The 22,939-nt window shown below is 45.2% G+C and overlaps 1 protein-coding gene across 3 annotated transcripts; it reads left to right on the top strand.

Moving 5' to 3' along the window:
• Positions 1-7: 7 nt before the first annotated feature.
• On the top strand, positions 8-22,090 carry Tyw3 (tRNA-yW synthesizing protein 3 homolog). 3 transcript variants are annotated; one of them, XM_087631294.1, is made up of 6 exons: positions 8-290; positions 2,715-2,795; positions 3,626-3,724; positions 7,754-7,825; positions 10,179-10,312; positions 21,627-22,081. In XM_087631294.1, exons 3-6 carry the CDS (start codon positions 3,626-3,628, stop codon positions 21,841-21,843), a joined length of 522 nt encoding a protein of 173 aa, XP_087487420.1. In that variant the 5' UTR covers positions 8-290; positions 2,715-2,795; the 3' UTR covers positions 21,844-22,081. The 3 variants fall into 3 exon arrangements, with proteins under 3 accessions (XP_087487420.1, NP_001386344.1, NP_001386345.1); NM_001399415.1 differs by having other exon boundaries at positions 42-252; positions 21,627-22,090; NM_001399416.1 differs by lacking the exon at positions 10,179-10,312 and having other exon boundaries at positions 42-252; positions 21,627-22,090.
• Positions 22,091-22,939: the final 849 nt, after the last annotated feature.

Raw genomic sequence — 22,939 nt, 5'->3', positions numbered from 1 at the left:
CCGTGGCGGCAATATGGCTGCGCCCATGGAGAAAAAGGCGAATTCCAAAGCAGAGAGCCAATTCCAGATCGCTCGCTCATGGACCGCAGCGCAGAGTTCGGCCGATGGAAGGCGCAGAGTCTGAGCAAGGCAGACCTTAGCCGGAAGGGCAGTGTGGACGAGGACGCGGTGGAGGTGGTGGAGCTCCTGAATTCGCGGGAAGAGTTTTTCACTACCAGCTCCTGCGCAGGCCGCATCCTCCTTCTAGACGGGGTGAGGCCCCAGCCCGCGGAACCTGTGCGGTCGGGAAGGTGATCTCGGTGACCTGTGCTTCCAAAGAGTTACTTGTTATCTCCCTGGGGCCCTTACAAGCGATGTTGTAATGCTAATACCCCCCCCGCCCCACCCCCCCACACACACAATGATGGTGGAATCAGCTTAAGTGGCAACAGCTAGAAACTTGGGTTTATAGGATGCTAGAGGAATTTAATTCTCTAGTCCCCTGAGTCACGCCCAACCGCACTCAAACCCGCTCTTACCAAGTCACTGTCACTACTAGATGGGCATCCTAAGACTAAGAGGTCGCTGCCCCATAGTGGCCAACTTTATTATTGCAACCCTGGCCATTTTTGGTAAATGAAACAATACTTGTAGAAGCCTTTAGCTGAGAACTGTTGATTGTTTATACAATTTACATGCTCTCATCCTCTTCCCTATCCCACGAACTGAGAGGATAACTAGACAACATCGGTTGCATAGGATTTTGAGTAAGCGAAATAGGATAATTTATTTCCAGCTTTATCATCGTGCCTGGCCCACATTGCTGGTTAAAAGTTGCTAGGTCCTCTTGGTTAATCACTTACTGAAGTCCCAGATTAGCAAGGTCTGTTTATGTTTACATTGCTTCCATCACTCTCGTCATGTTCATGGACACTCTTGCTCACAAGCTAGCCGCCCACACCCCTTCTACCACTACCCCGACTGGGTTTTTTCAGGAGTTTTCTAATGAGTCTCTGAAACACTATTTTCTCTCCTCCAAGCCATGTTACCCAACACATTCATTTTCTGTGTGTGTGTGCGCACACACACGCACGTGCAGTGTGTGTATACATATATAATCATAAATAGAATAATACAATATATTTATATGTTTGCCTTTAAAAGCAGAATTTTCGTGGCTAAGTATCAGAGCTGAAACTTTCTTACTTCAGAAAATCCAGGGGTTGGGGATTTAGCTCAGTGGTAGAGCACTTGCCTAGCAAGCGCAAGGCCCTGGGTTCGGTCCCCAGCACCGACAAAAAAGAAAATTAAAAAAAAAAAAAAAAGAAAAGAAAATGCAAATTTATACTGTACTGTATCCTGCAGTCCTTTCCTCTTTTTAACTGATTGCCAAGGTTGAACTGTTTTCTTCTTGGCTTTTAGTTACCTGTTCCTGTCTTGCTCATACCCTTCATTTAGGAGTGGCAGTACTGAGAACTGAACTTGGGGTCTCACTGTGCTCAGCAAATGCTCTGTCACTGAGTTATACCTCCAGCCTCCTCCCTACCTTTTTTTTTTTAACCTTCTAAAACAGGGTCTTTCCAAGTTGCCTAGGCTGATGTTGAACACAATAGACCAAGGAGTCCTTGAGCCTGTGATCCTCCTGCTTCAGCTTCTGGAGTAGCTGTTCTGTAATGCTTCCTTATATCCACATATCTGAGACATGAGCCTCCAAGCTCTGCCATTCCGCCATACACAGAAAGAGGTGCACACAAGCACAGCACCCGCTTACCAGTGGCTGTTCATTCTGAACCATCTTAGGACTCTTTCTGAGCCTCTTTTTGTTTATGTATCTTACACTTTGTGGCAATTTACTTCTATTCTGCACTATTATTATCATTATTATCACTATTATTATTATAAAAGAAGGAAAGTGAAAAAAATCAGGATGAGAAAAACATAGATAAACCAGAGATGTTCCAAGTCATGGTATTAGATTTTGTACATCTGTTAAATGTAAACCACTCATTTGACTCTGAGGTTTATAGCAGCCAGCACAAGGCCAAATACATGTTACTATAGCCTTATGATGAAAACCAGTTAACTGTGCTCTGTGTACACAGTTACTTTTGAGACACAGTGATCTTCCCAAATGTGGTTCCTTAGGATCTGCATATACCTATTAGAATTTGCAAAGAAACAATGTTTCAATCGGTGTTGTAACAAAAGCCTTTCCAGATCTTTGGCACATTGCTCCTGGATTCTTTGCAAATACAGTCTACTTTACAAATCTCAAATGCATGTCCATAGTGATGAAATTCTCCAAAGGAGTGCCTGTCCCAGGAGTCAGCAAAAGGTAGATCTTCCATTGTGTTAGCCACACTGTTCTACAGGAGGTGCCCCTCCCCTTTTCATTTTATGATGAGCTGCTCCTCATCTGTTCCTGCCAACAGAGCAACGCCAGCGGGGAGTGTGACCCTTGCTTGGTAAGTGTGCACATCTAGTGTTCATAAGGCCTTGGGTCACATCCCCAGCGTCACAACACAAACACAGAAGCAAACACAAAACAGACACTTTTACCTTTCAAGTCCCAAGTTATCTGAGTTGGATTTTTCTCCCAGTTTATCTTAACCCAAAATATATTGAATTATTTTCAGTGATCCTTCTGAGTGCTAATTTAGGAATGCCCGTCGCGTTATACAGTGCGAATGTACTTATTTTGTTAAGTGTTATAATTAAGTTTTCTGTTGTTTTAGAGCACGAATGGTCCCAGAGTTCAGAAACAGCACTGCTGCTGGCTGCTGGTCACACACAAGCCTTGTGTGAAAGATGACGTGGTAAGTTTTAAATTAAGAAATGAACTTTAAAAGTCCACAGTATAAATGAGGAGTAGAACATTCCCTGTGTAATTGTCGTGGCTGAAGATTATGAAGCGTAGAAAGCTTTCGCTACATCTGCCCTGTCGGGCTGTAGGAGTGACCGACCATGTGGAAGCGCCCCTGTGCCTGCAGCTCAGCAGAGGAGCCTCCTTGGCAGCAGCAGAGTTTGGCTCACTGGGCCCAAATCTCTCATTCAGCTCTGTTATTTAATAACTTTGCAACCTGGAAAAAAATTATAAAAGAAGGGACTTCACTCTGCATTGCCAACTTCATTGTTGGAAATAAGGGCTTATCATTTACCAAGGTCACGTCTGGACACGTTCATGGCTGTGCCCAGTGTGTGTGTCTTCTCTGAGCCTAAAGGGTTAGGTGAGCACCGGGAAGGTTGGATCAGACAGACACCTTTCCCTCCAGGTACTTGTAGAAATCCAGTCCCATCCTATGCAGAAAAGATGAAAGGAGAGAAATAGACACTGAGCGAGGCATGGCTGGTTCAGGCATTCTCCTGTAGAAGGGGGAGAGCTCCCTCCCCTTCATATGCTCCAAGGGCAGATGTCCCACCTCACCCCATAAATAAATAAGTAAAGAAATGTAAAGAAACTTTGTAAGTAAAATAGCAAATAATAACGTTTTAATAAAATGTCAAAAGGCAGAGGACACAGATATCTCAGACAGAGTGGTTAGTGGGCCAGAGAATGTCTAGGAAGCAGAAGGTGGGTGGGGAGGACCAACGGTTGACAGGACGGGGCGGGGCAGCCAGGCCTCATGCTGACCTTTGGTTCCCTCAGATGGCAGCTCTGAAGGGTGCAACCAGCGATGCTGTGTTGAAGTTTGAACCATTTATCCTCCATGTGCAGTGCCGGACACTGCAGGACGCACAAACCCTGGTAAGACTTTGAGCTTGCTCTTGAACTCAGACATCTGTCAGTAGAATTAATTTTAGGCCTTAAGCCAGCTTTTGAAAATATTTAATATTTATTCAGCTTCTCTTTGGCTTAGTTGTTCTCACCTGTTTGACTGGTCTAGCTATTTCTGTCAAGTGTTAGGAGCAGGGACTCCTGGTAACCTCTGGGGAGTGAAATGAGTGCCCACACATGACGCCCTGCCTCCCTCAGCTCCATTCATGTGAATTTCACAGTGCTGTGTCTTTGGTTTTCTGACTGAGTTCTAGAAGAAAGCTCTAGAACTGCATGTTTGAAGTCTCCTGCTCATCTTGTCCCTTTAGCTTGCTTATGTGCAGAGTTGTTTCACTGCAACTGTAATTTAGTGAGAGCACTCTCCATGTACCAGAGCATCTGGGGAGAGCTGTGTGCAGGTCCTCACCCACAAGCTGCTCTGAAGCTCTGAAGAAGTTCCTGAAGCTAACACTGAAAAGGAAGAAACAGAGTTAGGCCTGCAGCTGGGAAACAAAGACTCCAAACAGATTACAATGTTCCCAGTGCTCAGTTTCAGAAGCAAGAAAGGACTTGGTGTATTCACAGAGCAGAAGAAGCAGGGCTTGGAGGGGAGTGAGGATGAGTGGAGAGAAAGACGGAGGCCTTTAGGGCAGAAGAGGTCCATTTGCCTTGTCAGGCAAGGGCTAGCTGCAAAGGCTTGGTGTTTCCAGAGCCTAGTTCTGCTACAGAATAGTCAGGGCTCGTTTTAGTGGCCTCTGAGGGGTGTGGTGAAGAGTGGTGACATGGCCTAAGATGACAACAAAGAACATGAGAGGGTGACAGAGTCAAAATGTATTAGCTTTTGCATTAACAGAGTGAGGTCATTCAGGAGTCACACAGCCTGTGGGGAGGATTGGTGAAGGGAATCACAGCTGCACCATAGTGTCACAGGACATAGTGTCACAGCACCATAGTGTCACAGGACATAGTGTCACAGGTCATAGTGTCACAGTACCATAGTGTCATAGCACCATAGTGTCACTGGCCATAGTGTCACAGTACCATAGTGCACAGGCCATAGTGTCACAAACCATAGTGTCACAGGCCATAGTGTCACAAACCATAGTGACACAGGCCATAGTGTCACAGGCCATAGTGTCACAGTGCCATGGTGTCACAGGCCATAGTGTTGCAAACCATAGTGTCACAGCACCTTAGTGTCACAGCACCATAGTGTCACAGACCACAGTGTCATAGCACCATAGTATCACAGGACATAGTGTCACAGGTCATAGTGTTACAGTGCCATAGTATCATAGCACCATAGTGTCACAGGCCATAGTGTCACAGTACCATAGTGTCACAGGCCATAGTGTCACAGGCCACAGTGTCACAGCACTATAGTGTCACAGGCCATAGTGTCATAGCACCATAGTATCACAGGCCATAGTGTCACAGCACCATAGTATCACAGGCCACAGTGTCACAGCACTATAGTGTCACAGTGCCATAGTGTCACAGGCCATAGTGTTGCAAACCATAGTGTCACAGCACCTTAGTGTCACAGCACCATAGTGTCACAGGCCACAGTGTCACAGTACCATAGTGCACAGGCCATAGTGTCATAGCACCATAGTGTCACAGGCCATAGTGTCACAGCACCATAGTATCACAGGCCACAGTGTCACAGCACTATAGTGTCACAGTGCCATAGTGTCACAGGCCATAGTGTTGCAAACCATAGTGTCACAGCACCTTAGTGTCACAGCACCATAGTGTCACAGGCCACAGTGTCACAGTACCATAGTGCACAGGCCATAGTGTCACAGCACCATAGTGTCACAGGCCATAGTATCACAGCACCATAGTATCACAGGCCATAGTGTCACAGTACCATAGCACCATAGAGAAGTGTCCAGACTTGAGACATGTGTCCTATCTGGATGCCTGTCTGTCTGCCTTACAGACACCTCCTCTCCCCAGCCTCTTTCATGGCCCTTCCTCTGTGAATGCACACCAGTGGCATTTCTTATAGGACATCAGCCCTGTTGACTTAGGGCCCCGCCTTGACAGCCTCATTCAACATTACAAACATAAAGGCCCTTTCTGCAAATGTTGTCGCTGGAGTTAGTACATCACTGAGGCCTTGAGAGCCAGTTCAATTCTAACACAAAATGACGTTGATGTTTGTATAAAAGTCTGCTCTGGAGTGTAGACGGACCTGAAGAGCCACGCTGGAGAGACGTCAGAACGCACCTTTTAAAGCCGTGCATCAGGAAACAGTCACTGTGGAGAGGGAAAGGAAGCAGGCGCACTTAGACGCACTTTCAAACCTCTGGTTAAGAAGCCGTGCTCTGCCACCTGTGACTTTGTTTCCTGTAGACTTGGATCTGTCCCGTTCTCATCTCAGTCTAGAGCACACCACAGTGCTGCTGAAACTCTGCCTTCCCCCTTTCAAACCTGTCTCAGTTAGGGTTTCATTGTTGTGAAGAGACACCATGACCAAAGCAACTCTTATAAAGAGAGTGTTTGATCAGGGCTGGCTTACCCTTCAGAGGTTCACTCCATTATCATCTCGGTGAGAAGCATGGTAGTGCGCAGACAGATGTAGTTCTGAGAAGGAGCTGAGAGCTCTATGGCTTGATTCCTCTACCAGGAGGGGACTCTTCTGCCCTGGGCAGAGCCTAAGCATAGGAGGCCTCAAAGCCCATCCCCAGCGTGACACACTTCCTCCAACAAGGCCACACTTCCTAATAGTGCCACTCCGTGTGGGCCAAGCATTCAAAACCACACCTATTCAAACCACCACCACACAGACCCGGTCCAGTTCCCAGTGGAGCCTAGATGCACTCTTCTGGGCCAAATGCCGACTGCACGTTAGAGCTCCCTGCAGTGGAGCACAGTAGGCCCTCCCTGCCTGTGAGCACACTCAGTGTCGCCCAGTCTGTCAGGTACTGGAGAAGAGTAGAAGGCCATGGTCTCCCCAGAGTTTGCATTTATTCCAGGGGAGGGAGAGAGTCAAGCAGTCAGAAGACAGTCTGTCTCCTGGAGTAAGTGCTGTTTACAGCACGGTCAGGGTACTGCTAGAGAGCAATGGGAAGGAGCTTCAGGAAGGCAGCTGGGAGGCTTCCTTGCAGAGAGAACCAGATGGGAACAGACCCGTGAGAAATTAGCACAGAGTAGGCCAGGTGGAAGGGGTTGGGGGTAGAAGGGGGCGTTAAAGGGGAAAAGCTAAGGCATACTCACTCTGGAGCCTGAGTCATTGGATGGACCATGGTGTTCTGGGCCAAAGCCTGGCTGAGTGAGGAATGGGACTCTAAAACAGAGTCCCCTGTGGGTGAGTGGTTCAGACTGGAGATGGGACTCATCAGTACAATCCTCGTGGTGCCCAACACAGGGCACTGACGATACCTCAAAAGGAGAGCCCTGTACAGTAAATTCTCCATGCCTGCACTGTGGATATTTGGTTCTTTATACCATAGAGTGTTGTGGAAGCGTCCCTGCCACCACAACTGTCCTGTAATTGTGACAGCTTGGCAACCATTAATCCTTCCTGTCACTGCAGAACACCCCTGAGGGACAGAACCATGCCCAGTCAAGAGCCACTGAGCTGAGGAAGGCCTGTGCCCTTTAGAGCTGACGAGATGCCTGAGCATCTCCATGGGTGCGGCACACGCTCAGGCCATAGCCCCTCACAGCTACAGCTACGGCTTCCTTTAGGACGGGAGAGGATGCTGAGGGAAGCCTCCTTTCTTAGAGAAAGCACTTCATTCGTTTGACGTTTGCTTCCGTCCAGCATGGTTTGGTCATGTGCTTTAGTTCACAGTCATTGGTCAGAAGCCAGTTTTACCCTCTCTTGGTGAGGTTTCTGAGGCGGCTCTCGGAGTTTGTATACCAGGCATCATGATGGGCTTTGAAGCACAGCCCACGCAGCCAATCACATTGATGGTTTTCAGTTACCTGTTTCTGCCACTTACGGGACAGGGCTGAGGGTCTGGCAGGTTGGCAGCCCAGAACCTAGGGTGTTGTGTTCTCTTACAGCATTCAGTGGCCATTGATTCTGGCTTCAGGAACTCAGGCATCACCGTGGGGAAGCGAGGGAAGATCATGCTGGTAAGGAGCCATGCCATCGGCAGGAACAGCTCTGAAACGGCTGTCTTTTCTTCCTGCGCCCAAGTTCCCAAATGATGACTGAGAATCATTCATGGACAAGGCCATAAGTTTGGGCTTGTTCCTGCTAGCTCATAATTCGCTTGTCCTGTTTAAGCTAGTCTAGGTTCTGCCCTGTGGCTGGTTGCCGCTCCTTGGCTTCCTGTATCCAACTTCCTGGAGTCCAGGTGGCGAGTGTTCCCACCTGACTATCTCCCAGCGTTCCTCTCTCTGCGCCCAGATGTCCCCCCTTGTAAGCCTGTATCAGCTCACTGGACATGGGCTTTTTATTGTGGGGAATGCTTCCACACAGTACACAGAGACTCTCTCAACACAGTTCTGTGAGTCTGACATGAACAAGATTGTCTGTTAGTTCCCCCCGCCCTGTCCCTCCTTCCCAAAATGCCATCCAGCCGTTGGATTCATATCTGAGTCCTCCCCCACCCCCTTTTTTTTAACCACATTCTCTGCTTGTACCTGTTCCTTGTTCTTCCAGCCTTCTCCTGAGTCATCAGGGATGATGATAACTGTGGTGGTGCTGTGTACACAGCCTCCTGGGCACCAAGTCTTCCTTGCTGACAACCTCTATCCACAGCTGTGCTTGCCTCTGTTGTCTCCTCAGAGGCCTAGCACATCTTTATCCTTGAGCCAAGCCCAGCCGTGGGGAGCAGTTCACTCTACCCTCCGATGCATGATTGCATTGTCTGTTTCATATCACTGCATCAAAACTGTGTAGTGACATACTGTGTGATCTGCAAAATCAAGGAAATGTGTTATCTGTCCCTTCACAGAAACAGTTTGCCAGCCCTTGATCTCAATTACCCCAAGGTCCTTGCAGGCCTCGATCTTTTTGTCCTTTTCCGGCCAAGCAGACACATGGTAATTTTGCCCGATTCTGATCTCTGTGGTGTCTACTGTTTGCACAGGACATATTGTATCTGAACACTGTCAAACTCCTTCTCTTTGAGCTCCCTCCACTCTATTTTTAACAAACAGCCTGTTTCTCAAACAGAGGTGACTGGCAAGGAATTCAGAGCATGACTGACTGACTGACTGACTGACTGACTGACTGACTGACTGACTCAAAGCCTTCACTCCACAGCACATCATGCGTGCCCAAGGGAAAGTTCACACACATCTTTACCTTTCTTTCACTTTCCCTGTTTCCAGTCAATCATGGTCTGATCGAATCTGCCTCTGTGCCTTTGCCAACCAGGTCCTGCACCCTGTCCTGGTCCTGAGCCAGCACTCGGCATCCATCTCCTCATTTCTGAGAGAGAGAGGTCTCCTCCAGCCATGCCAGTCCCTGACCCACATTGCCAGAATCTCTCCTTCAAAACACCAGAGTCTCCCAAGCTTTTCCTAGTTACTCACAGCCTTAAACTGTCGTAGGTGTGTGTGTGTGTGTGTGTGTGGTGTGTGTGTGTGTGTGTGTGTGTGTGTGTGTGTGTGTTATGTGTGCATGCACAAATCTGTTCTACCGCTGTTGCTGCTCTGACTAGAACCTCCACTCTCTGTTTTTATGTTTGATGAAATTGTCGTTATCCCTGGAAATCCCACACAAATGCTTGCTTTGGTGTGGAGCCGAGCACCAGACTTCACCAGAGCATCTGTCATGTGATTATCGTGTTTCACTTGTGAATGTTTGTACACACACAAGGATTCATGTGCTATGCTGTGATTCTGTGCGGTTGTTTATTTCTAAGTGTGAGCTCCTAGAGGCAGGAGCCAGGCTGTGCTCCTCTGGTTTATCTTGGCTACTAGGAAGCTCACTAGAGATCTAATACATGAGTTTCTGTTCCTCAGTGCAAATGGGCTTTGTAGGGGCTTGGTTTTGTTTTTTGTTCTGTTTGCTTCTGTGCTTGCCCTCTACCCGGCTTTGGGATGCACAGGGATATACTGTTTCCTCCACAGTTGCTAAGATCAGCAGCCATAGCCCTGAAGAGGCAGCCATGCTGCGGTGGAGGAAGCAGGGCTTCCTGTTTGCCGTACTCAGCTCCAGCAGGTGCCCGAAGACACTCTCATTTTCCTCGAGGCCTGTATTGCTGTGGCATCTATTTCTGTTCATGTGCCAAAGCTTTCTAAGCCATAGTGTTGTTGAAACTGTATGAAGTTGTTAAATTCTCTGATATTATCTCCTCTAAAACAGGATGTATAGACTGTCCTTGCAGAAGTCTGTTCTGTCTCCTTTGGTTGGTTTGAGGTTGGTAAATTAGATGAAGTCAAGGGCCTACTTGCTGTAACGGGAGTTAACTGTTGTAACTGAGCCCCATCGGCAGAGACTCTTTTCTTCACATCTAAACTCCTATCTACCCAGGCTGTCCGGAGTACACATGGATTGGAAGTCCCATTAACCCACAAGGGGAAACTGTTGGTGACAGAGGAATATATTGAGTTCCTCTTAACTACAGCAAATCAGAAAATGGAGGAAAACAAGAGAAGAATTGGAAGGTACATTAATTATTTATTCCCATGTTATTCATACATGCCTACATTGTACTTGAAATAGGGATGCATGTTCTTTTATTTTAAGTTTATAATCCAGGCAACTTATGTAATCATCTCCCTCCTGCGGAGAAAAGAAAGGTGACTGAGGTCCAGTGCAACTAGAGCACAGTGAGATGGCACTCCACAATTGCAGAAGGAGGCATTGCAGAGACAGATGTGACCACCAGCAACACTGCTAGCTAGAGTCCGACAGCGGTGGGCACAGCTTGAGGGGAGTTGTGTACACTGCCCTGAAAGTTGCCTGGGCTCCTCTTTCCACTCTGACAGCGTCTTAGACCCCAGGCTAGTTCAACAACCAGCTGTTGTCATGGTGCAAATCTGGAGTTGCCTCCCTCGTTGGTGAACTGGAATGGAGACTGATTCCAATTCACATCTTTCTGCTTTGCCTTCCATTGGACCTCCTGGCAAATGAACATATGGTGCCCTTTTAACAGAGTGTGTCTATAAATGCTGCCTTCCATGTATGCAATTAGTGCCACTCAGGTACCCTAGGCAAGCTGTACCTGTGTGTGAGTGTGTGTGTGTGTGTGTGTGTGTGTGTGCATGAATGTGTGTGTGAGTGCATGTGTGTGTGCATGAGTAGGTGTATGAGTGCATGTGTGTGCATACATGTGTGTATGTGTGTGAGTGCATGTGTGGGTGTATGTGGCAAGTGTGTGAGTGTGTGTGAGTGCATGTGTGTGCATGAGTGGGTGTATGAGTGCATGTGTGTGCATACATGTGTGTATGAGTGAGTGCATGTGTGTGTGCATGAGTATGTATATGAGTGCATGTGTGTGCATGCATGTGTATATGTGTGTGAGTGCATGTGTGTGTGCATGAGTGGATGTATGTGGTGAGTGGGTGTGTGAGTGGATATGCATGTATATTACATGAGTATGTATGTGTACATGCATGTGTGTGCAAGTGAGCCAAATCACCTGTTGTAGAGGTCAGATGACACCTTTGTGAATTATATGATTTTGAAGATCAAGCTCCCAGTCTCCTTCTGCGCCCAGAGCTAAAGTTGTCCCATAGTCCTCCGGACCCAAAACCTGCCCACAAAGAGCTAGTCTCTCAGGAGCCCTCTCACTACTAAGCCCACAGGTGAGACTCCACTTTCTCTCCACTGATGAACCAAATAGAGACCCACCGGGAGTACACAGTGCTCTGGAGCTGTAGGGCGGCCTAGGACAGGACCCTTCAGGCCTCCATCTGCACCCAGAGCTGGGGCTGTCCCACAGCACTCTGGACCCAAAACCTGCCAATGGAGAGCTGGTCTCCCAGGAGTGCTCTCACTCCTAAGATCACAGGCTCACAGGTTCACAGGAAGGACAAGCTCTAGTCAGAGACAGGAAGACCAACTAACATCAGAGAACCATATGGCAAGGGGTAAGCACAAGAACCTAAGCAGCAGAAACCAAGACTACTTGCCATCATCAGAATACAGTTCTTCCACCACAGCAAATACTGGATATCCAACACCAGAAAAGCAAGATTTGGATTTAAAAATTTGGATGATCATGATAGAGGACTTTAAGAAGGAGATAAATAACTCTCTTAAAGAAATACAGGAGAACACAAGTAAACAAGTAGAAGCCCTTAAAGAGGAAACACAAAAATCCCTTAAAGAATTATAGGAAAACACAACCAAACAGGTAAAGGAATTGAACAAAACCATCCAGGATCTAAAAATGGAAATAAAAACAATAAAGAAATCACAAAGGGAGACAACCCTAGAGAAAGAAAACCTAGGAAAGAGATCAGGAGTCATAGATGCAAGCATCACCAACAGAATACAGGAGATTGAAGAGAGAATCTGAGGGGCAAAACATGCCATACACAACATTGGCACAATACTCAAAGAAAATGCAAAAAGCAAAAAGCTCCTAACCCAAAATATCCTGGAAATCCAGTACACAATGAGAAGACCAAGCCTAAGGATAATAGGTATAGAAGAGAATGAAGATTCCCAACTTAAAGGGCCAGTAAATATCTTCAAAATTATAGAAGAAAACTTCCCTAACCTAGAGAAAGAGATGCCCATGAACATATAAGAAGCCTATAGAACTCCAAATAGGTTGGACCAGAAAAGAACTTCCTCCAGTCACATAATAGTCAAAACACAAAATACACAAAGTAAAGAAAGAATATTAAAACCAGGAAGGGAAAAGATCAAGTAACATATAAAGGTAGACCTATCAGAATTACACCAAACTTCTCAACAGAGACTATGAAAGCCAGAAGATCCTGGACAGATGTCATACAGACACTAAGAGAACACAAATGCCAGCCCAGGTTACTGTATCCAGCAAAACTCTCAATTACAATAGATGGAGTAACCAAGATATTCCATGACAAAACCAAATTTATACAATATCTTTCCACAAATCCAGCTCTACAAAGCATAATAGATGGAAACCTCCAACATAAGGAGGGAAACTACACCCTAGAAAAAGCAAGAAAGTAATCGTCTTGCCTTAAACCCAAAAGAAGATACCTCAGAGTAAAAGGCTGGGAAAAAAATTTCCAAGCAAATGATCCTAAGAAACAAGATGGAGTAGCCATTCTAATATCGAATAAAATCGACTTTCAACCAAAAGTCATCATAAAAGATAAGGAAGGACACTTCATAATCATCAAAGGGAAAATCTACCAAGATGAACTCTCAGTTCTGAATATCTATGCTCCAAATGGAAGGGCACCCTCATTCATAAAAGAAACTTTACTAAAGCTCAAAGCATACATTGCACCTCACCCAATAATATTAGGAGACTTCAATACCACACTCTCATCAATGGACAGATCATGGAAACAGAAACTAAAGAGAGACACAGTGAAACTAACAGAAGTTATGAACCAAATGGATTTAACAGATATCTATAGAACATTTCATCCTAAAACAAAAGAATATACCTTCTTCTCAGTACCTATGGTACCAAAATTGACCATATAATTGGTCACAAAACAGGCCTTAACAGATAAAAGAAAACTGAAATAATTCCATGCATCCTATCAGATCACCGCAGACTAAGGCTGGTCTTCAATAACAACAAAAAAATGACCGAAAGCCCACATATACATGGAAGCTGAACAATGCTCTACTCAATAACAGTTTGGTCAAGGAAGAAAGAAAGAAACTAAAGACTTTTCAGAATTTAATGAAAATGAAGGCACAACATATCCAAACTTATGGAATACAATGAAAGCAGTACTGAGAGGAAAACTAGTAGCTCTGAGTGCCTCCAAAAAGAAACCGGAGAGACCATACATTAACAGCTTGACAGCACACCTGAAAGCTCTAGAACAAAAAGAAGCAAATACACCCAAGAGGAGTAGAGAGTGGGAAATAATCAAACTCAGATGAAATCAACCAAGTAGAAACAAAAAGCACTATACAAAAAAGCCAACAAAACCAGGAGCTGGTTCTTTGAGAAAATCAACAAGATAGATAAACCCTTAGCCAGACTAACCAAAAGCCTATACTCAACAAAACTGGAAAATCTGGGTGAAATGGACAATTTTCTAGACAGATACCAGGTACCAAAGCTAAATCAGGATCAGATAAACCATCTAAACAACCCTATAACTCCTAAAGAAATAGAAGCAGTCATTAAAAGTCTCCCAACCAAAAAGAGCCCAGGACCAGATGGGTTTAATATGAAATTCTTTCAGACCTTCAAAGAAGACCTAATACCAATACTCATCCAACTGTTCCACAAAATAGAAACAGAAGGAGCGCTACCCAATTTGTTCTTTTACACTTATACCTAAACCACACAAAGACCCAACAAAGAAAGAAAACCAGACCAATTTTCCTTATGAATATCAATGGCAAAATACTCAATAAAATTCTAACAAACCGAATCCAAGAACACACCAAACGATCATTCTCATCAAGTAGGCTTCATCCCAGGGTTGCAGGCACGGTTCAATATAGGGGAAGCCATCAATGTAATCCACTATATTAAATAAACTCAAAGAAAAAAAATCACATGATCTTCTCATTAGATGCTGAGAAAACATTTGACAAAATTCACCACCCCTTCATGGTAAAAGTCTTGGAAAGATCAGGAATTCAAGGCCCATACGTAAACATAGTAAAAGCCATATAGAGCAAAACAATAGCCAACACCAAACTAAATGGGGAAAAACTTGAAGCAATCCCACTAAATTCAGGGACTAGACAAGGCTGTCCACTCTCTCCCTACCTATCAATATAGTACTTGAAGTCCTAGCCAGAGCCATCAGACAGCAAAAGGAGGTCAAAGGGATACAGATTGGAACAGAAGAAGTCAAAATTTCACTATTTGCAAATGATATGATAGTATACTTAAGTGACCCCAAAAATTCCACCAGAAAATTCCTACAGTGATAAACAACTTCAGCAAAGTGGCTGGATATAAAATTAACTCAAACGAAGCAGTAGCCTTCCTCTACTCAAAGGATAAACAGGCTGAGCAAGAAATTAGGGAAATAACACCCTTCACAATATGTACAAATAGTATAAAATATCTTGGTGTGACTCTAACAAACAAGTGAAAGAGCTGTATGACAAGAACTTCAAGTCTCTTAAGAAAGAAATTGAAGGTCTCAGAAAATAGACAGATCTCCCATTCTCATGGGTTGGCAGGATTAATATAGTAAAAATGGGCATCTTGCCGAAAGCAATCTACAGATTCAATGCAATCCCCATCAAAATTCTAACTCCTTCATAGAATTAGAAAGAACAATTTGCAAATTCATTTGGAATAACAAAAACAAAACAACAACAACAACAAAAACAACAAAAACAGGATAGCAAAAACTATTCTCAACAATAAAAGAACTGTGGGAATCACCATCCCTGACCTCAAGGTGTATTACAGAGCAATAGTGATAAAAACTGCATGGTATTGGTACAGAGATAGGAAGGTAGATCAATGGAGTAGAATTGAAGACCCAGAAATGAACCCACCCCCCTATGGTCACTTGATTTTTGACAAAGGAGCCAAAACCATCCAATGGAAAAAAAGACAGCATTTTCAACAAATGGTGCTGGTTCAACTGGAGGTCAGCATGTAGAAGAATGCAGATCGATCCATTCTTCTCGCCCTGTACAAAGCTTAAGTCCAAGTGGATCAAGGACCTCCACATAAAACCAGATACACTCAAACTAATAGAAGAAAAAGTAGGGAGGAGCCTCGAACACATGGACACTGAGGAAAATTTCCTGAACAAAACACCAGTGGCTTATGCTCTAAGATCAAGAATCGACAAATGGGACCTCATAACGTCGCAAAGCTTCTGTAAGGCAAAGGACACTGTCAATAGGACAAAAAGGCAACCAACAAATTGGAAAAAGATCTTTACCAATCCTACATCCGATAGAGGGCTAATATCTAATATATACAAAGGACTCAAGAAGGTAAACGCTAGAGAATCAAATAATCCTATTAAAAGTGGGGTACAGAGCTAAACAAAGAATTCACAGCTGAGGACTATAGAATGGCTGAGAAGCACCTAAAGAAATGTTCGACATCCTTAGTCATCAGGGAAATGCAAATCAAAACAACCCTGAGATTCCACCTCACACCAGTCACAGTGGATAAGATAAAAAATTTAGGCGATAGTAGATGCTGGTGAGGATGTGGAGAAAGAACACTTCTCCATTGTTGGTAGGATTGTAAGCTGGTACAACCACTCTGGAAATCAGTCTGGAGGTTCCTCAGAAAATTGGGCATATACCCAAAAGATGCTCCGACATATAACAAGGACACGTGCTCCACTATGTTCACAGCAGCTTTATTTATAATAGTCAGAAGCTGGAATGAACCCAGATGCCCTTCAACGAAGGAATGGATACAGAAAATATGGTACATTTACAAAATGAAATACTACTCAGTTATTAAAAACAATTGACTACATGAAATTCATAGGCAAATGGATGGAACTAGAAAATATCATCCTGAGTGAGGTAAACTAGTCACAAAAGAACACACATGGTGTGAAATCACTGATAAGTGGATATTATCCCAAAAGCTTGGAATACCCATGAAACAATTCACAGACCACATGAAGCTCAAGAAGAAGGATGACCAAAGTGTAGATTCTTCAGTCCTTCTTAGAAGGGAAAACAAAATACTCACAGGAGGAAATATGGAGACAAAACATGGAGCAGGGACTGAAGAAAAGGCCATCCAGAGACTGCCCCACCTGGGGATCCATCCCATATTCAGCCACAAAACCCAGTCACTATTGCTGATGCCAAGAAGTGCTTGCTGACAAGAGCTTGAAATGGATGTCTCCTGAGAGGCTCTGTGAGAACCTTTCTGATACAAATGAAGATGCTTGCAGCTAACTGTAGGACTGAGCACTGGGACCCTAATAGAGGAGTTGGAGAAAGGACTGAAGTAGCTGAATGGATTTGTAACGTCATAGGAAGAACAACAATATCAACCAACCAGATCCCCCCAGAGCTCACAGGGACTAAACCATCAACCAAAGAGTACACATGGAGGGACCCATGGCTCCAGCTGCATGTGTAGCAGAGGATGGCATTGTCTACCATCAACAGGAGGAGAAGAAGCTCTTGGTTCTGTTAAGGCTCACTTCCCCAGTGTAGGGGAATGCCAGGGTGTTGAGGTTGGAGTTGGTGGTAGTGAGATTATCTTCATAGAAGGAAGGAGAGAGGGGAAAAGTATGGGAGTGGGGGGGAAGGGGGTAACATTTGAAATGTAAATATATAAAATATCCAAGAAAAATAAAATTAAAGGAAAAGAAGATCGCGCTCATGCCATCAGGCCTGTGTGGCAACTTCTTTGACCGCAGAGCCATCTCACTGTGGCTCACCAGGACAAGTTGTATATTTATAAGGTGCAGAGTGATGGACATTTTTATGTAATTTCCCTTTTTTTCTCCCCACACTTTTGAAAATCTCGCATTGCATCGCTGTCTAAGTATCTCTCAGTCACTTTTCTTTCCATCTTCATTGCCTCTATTCAAGACCTATGCAGCAGCCCATCAAGCTGGTCTCAGAGCAGGATGTGGATCGGATGTCTGTCTGTCACCTGAGCTGATCTCTGCATTGGTGTCAGAGTCATGTCCTTATACTGGAGAAGAGCCCATGGCTTGACATGCCTGCCTGAAACCCCTGACTACCTAGAGGTGTCCAACCTCAGCTAAGACAAAGGCACCGGTGATACCAATGGGACCTAGTTTCCACAGCAGCCCAGGTTCAACCCTGTCCCACCAAATTACTCAGCCCTGTTCTACCAAGTCACTGTTGTATTTTGATCGTGTTATCTGTAACTTGGGTGAAATGCCACCTCAAAGAAGAGTTGCCAGTCATTAAACAGCATGTACTTCATGGCAGGCCTCAGTGCCTGCTGTGAACTCAGAACAGGGAGACCTTCCTCCTTTGTCACTCAACTCTGAAGCCTACCATATCTAGAGTTACTGAAGCCTCCCTTAGGTTACTGAGTGACCTGTACTAGATTGGAGAGTTGGGTAGGGGGGCAGCTGATCCCTTACACACAGTGGTCATCTCAGCACACAGATCCTGGTTTAGGAAAATTTGATGATAAATCCTTGCCACCAAGCATGAACTATCTAACCAAAGCAAAGCTTTCAGGTAGGCAGCTTGCCTAGCTTCCCAGCAGCCTGCAGACATGAGCTGCACACAGACACTCACTGCCACAAAGCTCACTGTGCCACATAGACACTGGGCTGTGTGTGTTGTGTGTGTGTCTGTAGGGGGTGGGGTGGGAGGAAGATGCAGGGGACGGGGGGGGGGGGGGGGGGGACAACGCAGGAAGCAGCAGTTCAGTTTCTCCTGTTTTCTGCCCTGAATTTCAATAAGTTTATAAATATAGCTCAGGATCAGCTAACTCTACACCTGGCAAAGTTAATTGAGCCATGCTCACCAACCATAAAATCAAATTATGAGTTAAATCCATTGCCTCAAAAATGTGTTTTGAGATGATAGTTTGTATGCCGCTATCAAGAGAGCAGACTCATCATATAAAATCAGGGAAAAATTAAAGAAGGGCAAAAGTGTCTTAAGATCCTGATTACAAGAATACGTGTGAATTCAGAGTAGAGTGTGCAAGCAAATTAGGGCTCCTCAGGGAGCAGCCAGATGCAGGCACAGAACTCCTGATCCTAGGAGAGAAAAGTTCGACAGCCACGGGTGGGTATAGGGTGAAGCCTACCTCATCATGGGGCCAGTTTCTGGTTTAGACAATCAAAAGAATTGGGAAACCTCAGCCCGACAAATAACACTTAATCAACCCCAAATAGATTAGCAGCCTGACAAAGTTACAAGTTAAAGTACTTAAAAATATTTCTGCATATGTGTTAATATGTGTGCATATGTGTGTATAGGTATGATGTTTGTGTGTACGACATATGCAGATGTGGATATGTATGCATACATGTGTGTGTGATGTGTGTGTGATCACACGTGGCACGTATGTGAGACTTGTATGTGTATATGGTATATGTGCACATGTGTTCAAGCTTATGTACGTGTATGATATATGTGTGTGATACCTGCAGATGTATGCAGATGTGTGTATGTGTGATGTGCATGTTTGCAGGTGTGTGTGTGTGTGTGTGCTGTGTGTATGTGTGTATGGTGTCTGTACCTGTGTGCACGTTTCCATATGTATGTAAATGTAACGGCCTTTGTCCTGCCCTGTCTCTATTTGCCTTATGCCCTTGAGACATGGCTCCTCACTCACCCTGGTGCTAGGATGTGTCACAAGGTCCCAGCAGCCCTACTGGCTCACAGACCACTCATGAGCCTTTTACAGGGGTGTCAGGATCTGAAGTCGGGTCCTGATGCTTACGCAGTGAGTGCTGTTACCCACCGAGCCATCTCCTCGTACCCTAAAATGCTCTAGTAGAGGAAAGGTCTTGTTCATAGTCATGCTTGCGAAAGTAGTTCCCACGCCTGTCCTCTGTGGGGAGGGACTTGCCAGCAGAGGAGCTGAGAGCCCGCGGTGTCTGGAACCAGACAGGACAGTGAGGGAGCTTGGCCTGCTTTGTAAAGTGCCAATTTGGAGACTGGAAGAGACAGGGACTGACAGACACTGTAAGATATTTCATACATAACGATTTCCAGGTGGAAAACTTGAAGCTTGTAGGTCTGCCTCTGACTATGAGGGAAGGGTTTCTTTGTTAACAGGAGGTTAAGCCCTGCATCTGAGAAAGCCATGTGGCCCTGAGTAGAAAGAAATTAACCATGTTCTTCTTTTCATCAACTGTGTAATAAAATATTAAATAAAACAGAATAAAGGGATGACTATATTGGCATATAATATTGTTAAGAGTAAAGAAATCAGAAAGGCATAGTAATTGAATCTGTTTCCAGCAGTTGATTTATTTATTTTTTTTATCTTTTTTACTGTGGTAAAATGTGTGTAACAGAAATTTACCATTTTAACCAATGGCGTTACATACATTCACGTGATTAGTAGCCATCGCCACCACCTCCAGAGCCTTCATCCTCCTGAACAGAAACTGCGTCCACTGAGCACAGGCACTCCCCACCTGCAGCCCTCAGAGCACCCCATTCTGTGTGTCAACTCTCCAGCTAGTGAGATTATGCAGTCTGTCCCGTTGTGCAGCTGCGTCTGTGTACTCTGTCATGATGTCCTGTTGTCCTGTTGTAGCTGCCGTCTCTGCACTCTGTTGTGATGTAGCAGTTTTGTTTGTTGCCTGAGAATTGAGCCTAGGGCCTTGTGTGCGCTTCATAGGAAACCTACCCCAGAGCTGCATCCCTGACAGCTGATATGCTGTAGCAGGCATCAGTGACTTCTCTCTTCCATTGTGTTTATGGTGCACACACAATGGGGTTTTGTTTCCCTGTTTGTCTGTTGATGGGCAGTTTTACCTGTGAGACTGTCACGGCTCTGAGCATTGCTCGCCAAGCACACTCCTCCCACTTGCAGGTCTCTAGTTCAGAACTAGAGTAGCATGGTAAATCTACATTTAACCCCCTGAAGAGCCGCACACATGCTGCCCACGGCAGATGTGCATCTTGCATTGTCACAGGCCATGACAACTCAGAGCCCTGCCTTGCAGACAGCAGCAGGGTGGTGTGAGGCGACCCTCAGTAGGGTTCAGCTTGTTCTCTGGTGTGTAGTGGTATTCAGCCATCTACCTGCCTGCCATCCTCACAGATGTCTGTCGAGTTTCTTGTCCAAGTTTCAGTTGGTTGTTGTTTTGCTCTGAAGTTCGGGATTCCTATCTGCTGGATGTCCGACAGACAGGTGATAGTTTCTGTGTCTGCGGACGCCCTGCTCACTACCAGCAGTATCTGTAGGGGCAGGAAAGTTATAGATTCTTATGAAGCTGTCTTCTGATTTTCTTTTGTTGCCTGTTTTGGTGTTAAGGCCAAGAAAGCAATCATTACCAGATTTGGTCTTGTAACGTTTCCATTGTTTTATTTGTTGGTCTGTTTGTCTCACACTTTGGTTCTTGCATTTAGGTCTTTGCAGGTATTTTCTTTAACCAGGAGGTGATAACACTGGTTAGTGACTGAGTAATCAACCATAGAACTAGTGAACCTTTTGTCTACCACACCTCCCAGCTCCACTCCACATCAGATGAGAGCTAGCCCAGTACTGTCCTTAGACAGTGTGGTTCTCATTAGCAGGACACCAGAAATGAATAGTGTACTGTTTATTTTCATGAAGATAATGGACTGGGTGAGGACAAATATGGACTTACACGTTCTTTCAGAAAGCACTTCAGATACCAAAGAAAGGAGAAGGACAGCAGGCATGGAGTAGAGAGATGAGTCCAAGGTGGAGCATGCTGGGAAAGCTTTTGTAGCAGTGTAGGTGGGCTTTCTGACAGGGACCGAGGAATGGTGAGCAGTGAAGAGCCCTTCAGTCAGTCACTGGGCTTCCAAGGTGAGGAGCTGTGAACTCACTAGTGCAGTTAGAAGTGTGGCTAAAGGAAGTGCTGACCAGGCCCTGGGGCGGGTCTTACCTGAATATCTCTGTGGTGGGAGGAGCTGAATATCCAGAAGTAGGCAAGTGTGGCAGAGATGGAAACACAGCACTCAACTCGACATGGCGTCCGCATGGCTGGCTTCACCTGTGAGAGCTGCTCTGAAAGAGTTGAAAACACACTTTTACAGCAGTGAAGGCCAAGAAAGATGTAGTCGGTTGATTTCATAAGGTTAAAGCACCACATTGTCATACTTCGAAAGAGCAGACCAGTTCGTGGTTTGTTTCAGTCATCCATTAACACTCATATATGTGACCGTCTATTTAATTCTTTACAGGTTCTATAACTGCCTACAACATGCTGTCAAAAGAGAAACAATTTCAAACTCACGCTCCGAGATCAAAGAAAAAAATAACCCACTCTGTACTCCTAAGAATCAGAGGAAGCAAGGAAAAGCATGTGACCCATCTACGACTGAAGATGATGGCGGGGAGCAGCTCGAAGGCAGCGATGGCTGGGGAATCGGTGCTGTCCTCTTCCTGGGCGATGACTAAGACTTGGCGGGAATCGACTCTGGTTCACATGCTGCTCTTCACAAGAGCGTCAGGATTCACTGAGGGCACCCGACCCCTCAGGAGGCTGGAGTTAATCTCTCTATTGTAGAGAAACTTAAGTGTAAATGGCTTTTCAAAGTAGCTTTGTATATGTTTGCTCTCTGAAGTCTGCTTTTTAAGCATATTAGGATTCACTCTACAAATAAACCTAAAACTTCCTGTGTCTGTTTATGTCAAATAGGAAAAACAAGATAAATTCTTCTCTGAGGTAGCTTCAGCATCATGAGCATTCGAGTGGGAACCATGGGGTAACCTCACCCCACCCCTGAGCTTTCTTTAAGGGGAAGGAAGGTCAGAGTTTGCATTTCTTGCCATGGGCAAATGTTTCCTCTCACTTTGGCCTTGTGGATAAAAGTAACCAATATGCATGCCAGTATTTCGTTCAGAGAAATACCGGACCCTTCTTTCTACTCTGTCACTCACCACCAGCGCTTGCTGCTGGCAGCCTCTGAGACACATGGGTGTAGCTTTTTCTAAACTCGCTTGGGAATGATCACCGATACACAGACATCCCCATAAAACATAACACATGTGCTGTGACAGCTGGAAGGGTCAAAAGCCCTGGGCTTTAGTTCAGTCATCAGAAGCCCTATAGCAAATCATTAGTTTTATGGGTTTCCATTTCTTCTATACAAATTCTAACACCTGCTGTGTTCACACTTGAGGGGTGACTGGGTCAGATAGAACGTGTGAGCACTGACCAGCAGTAGTCTATTGCAGAACTACCATTTTTGCTCATTGAAAACGAAGGTGACTTCACTGTTTTCAGATCACGAAAATGATATGATGGCATCCGGGAGCATCATGGGAGCAGAGGGCATCTCTAGCTTTGGCAGCAAGCGCTTGAGGCAACTGGTCAGGTTGCATCCATGATCAGGGAGCCAAGGGGATGGTGCCACCCACATCAGAATGCATCTTCTCTCCTTGATTAAACCTCAGAAAACAGACACCAGACGTGTCTTCAGGGTGAGTCCGAATCTTATCAAACTGAGAAGATTGACTGTCACAAGTCTAACCGTTATCAGTCTGAGGTCCG

This window comes from Rattus norvegicus, chromosome 2 (genome assembly GCF_021556685.1).
Source record: "Rattus norvegicus strain SHRSP/BbbUtx chromosome 2, alternate assembly SHRSP_T2T, whole genome shotgun sequence".
In the NCBI taxonomy this organism is placed as follows: Eukaryota; Metazoa; Chordata; class Mammalia; order Rodentia; family Muridae; genus Rattus; species Rattus norvegicus.
Note: the sequence above shows the minus strand (reverse complement) of the source record. Positions and strands in the feature narration are given on the sequence as shown.

Coding starts and splice junctions, on each gene's coding strand:
- Tyw3 (NM_001399415.1), top strand. CDS start 79: ATGGACCGCAGCGCAGAGTTCGGCCGATGGAAGGCGCAGAGTCTGAGC. Junction 2,796..3,625: donor CTTGTGTGAAAGATGACGTG/GTAAGTTTTAAA, acceptor TGGTTCCCTCAG/ATGGCAGCTCTGAAGGGTGC. Junction 3,725..7,753: donor TGCAGGACGCACAAACCCTG/GTAAGACTTTGA, acceptor GTTCTCTTACAG/CATTCAGTGGCCATTGATTC.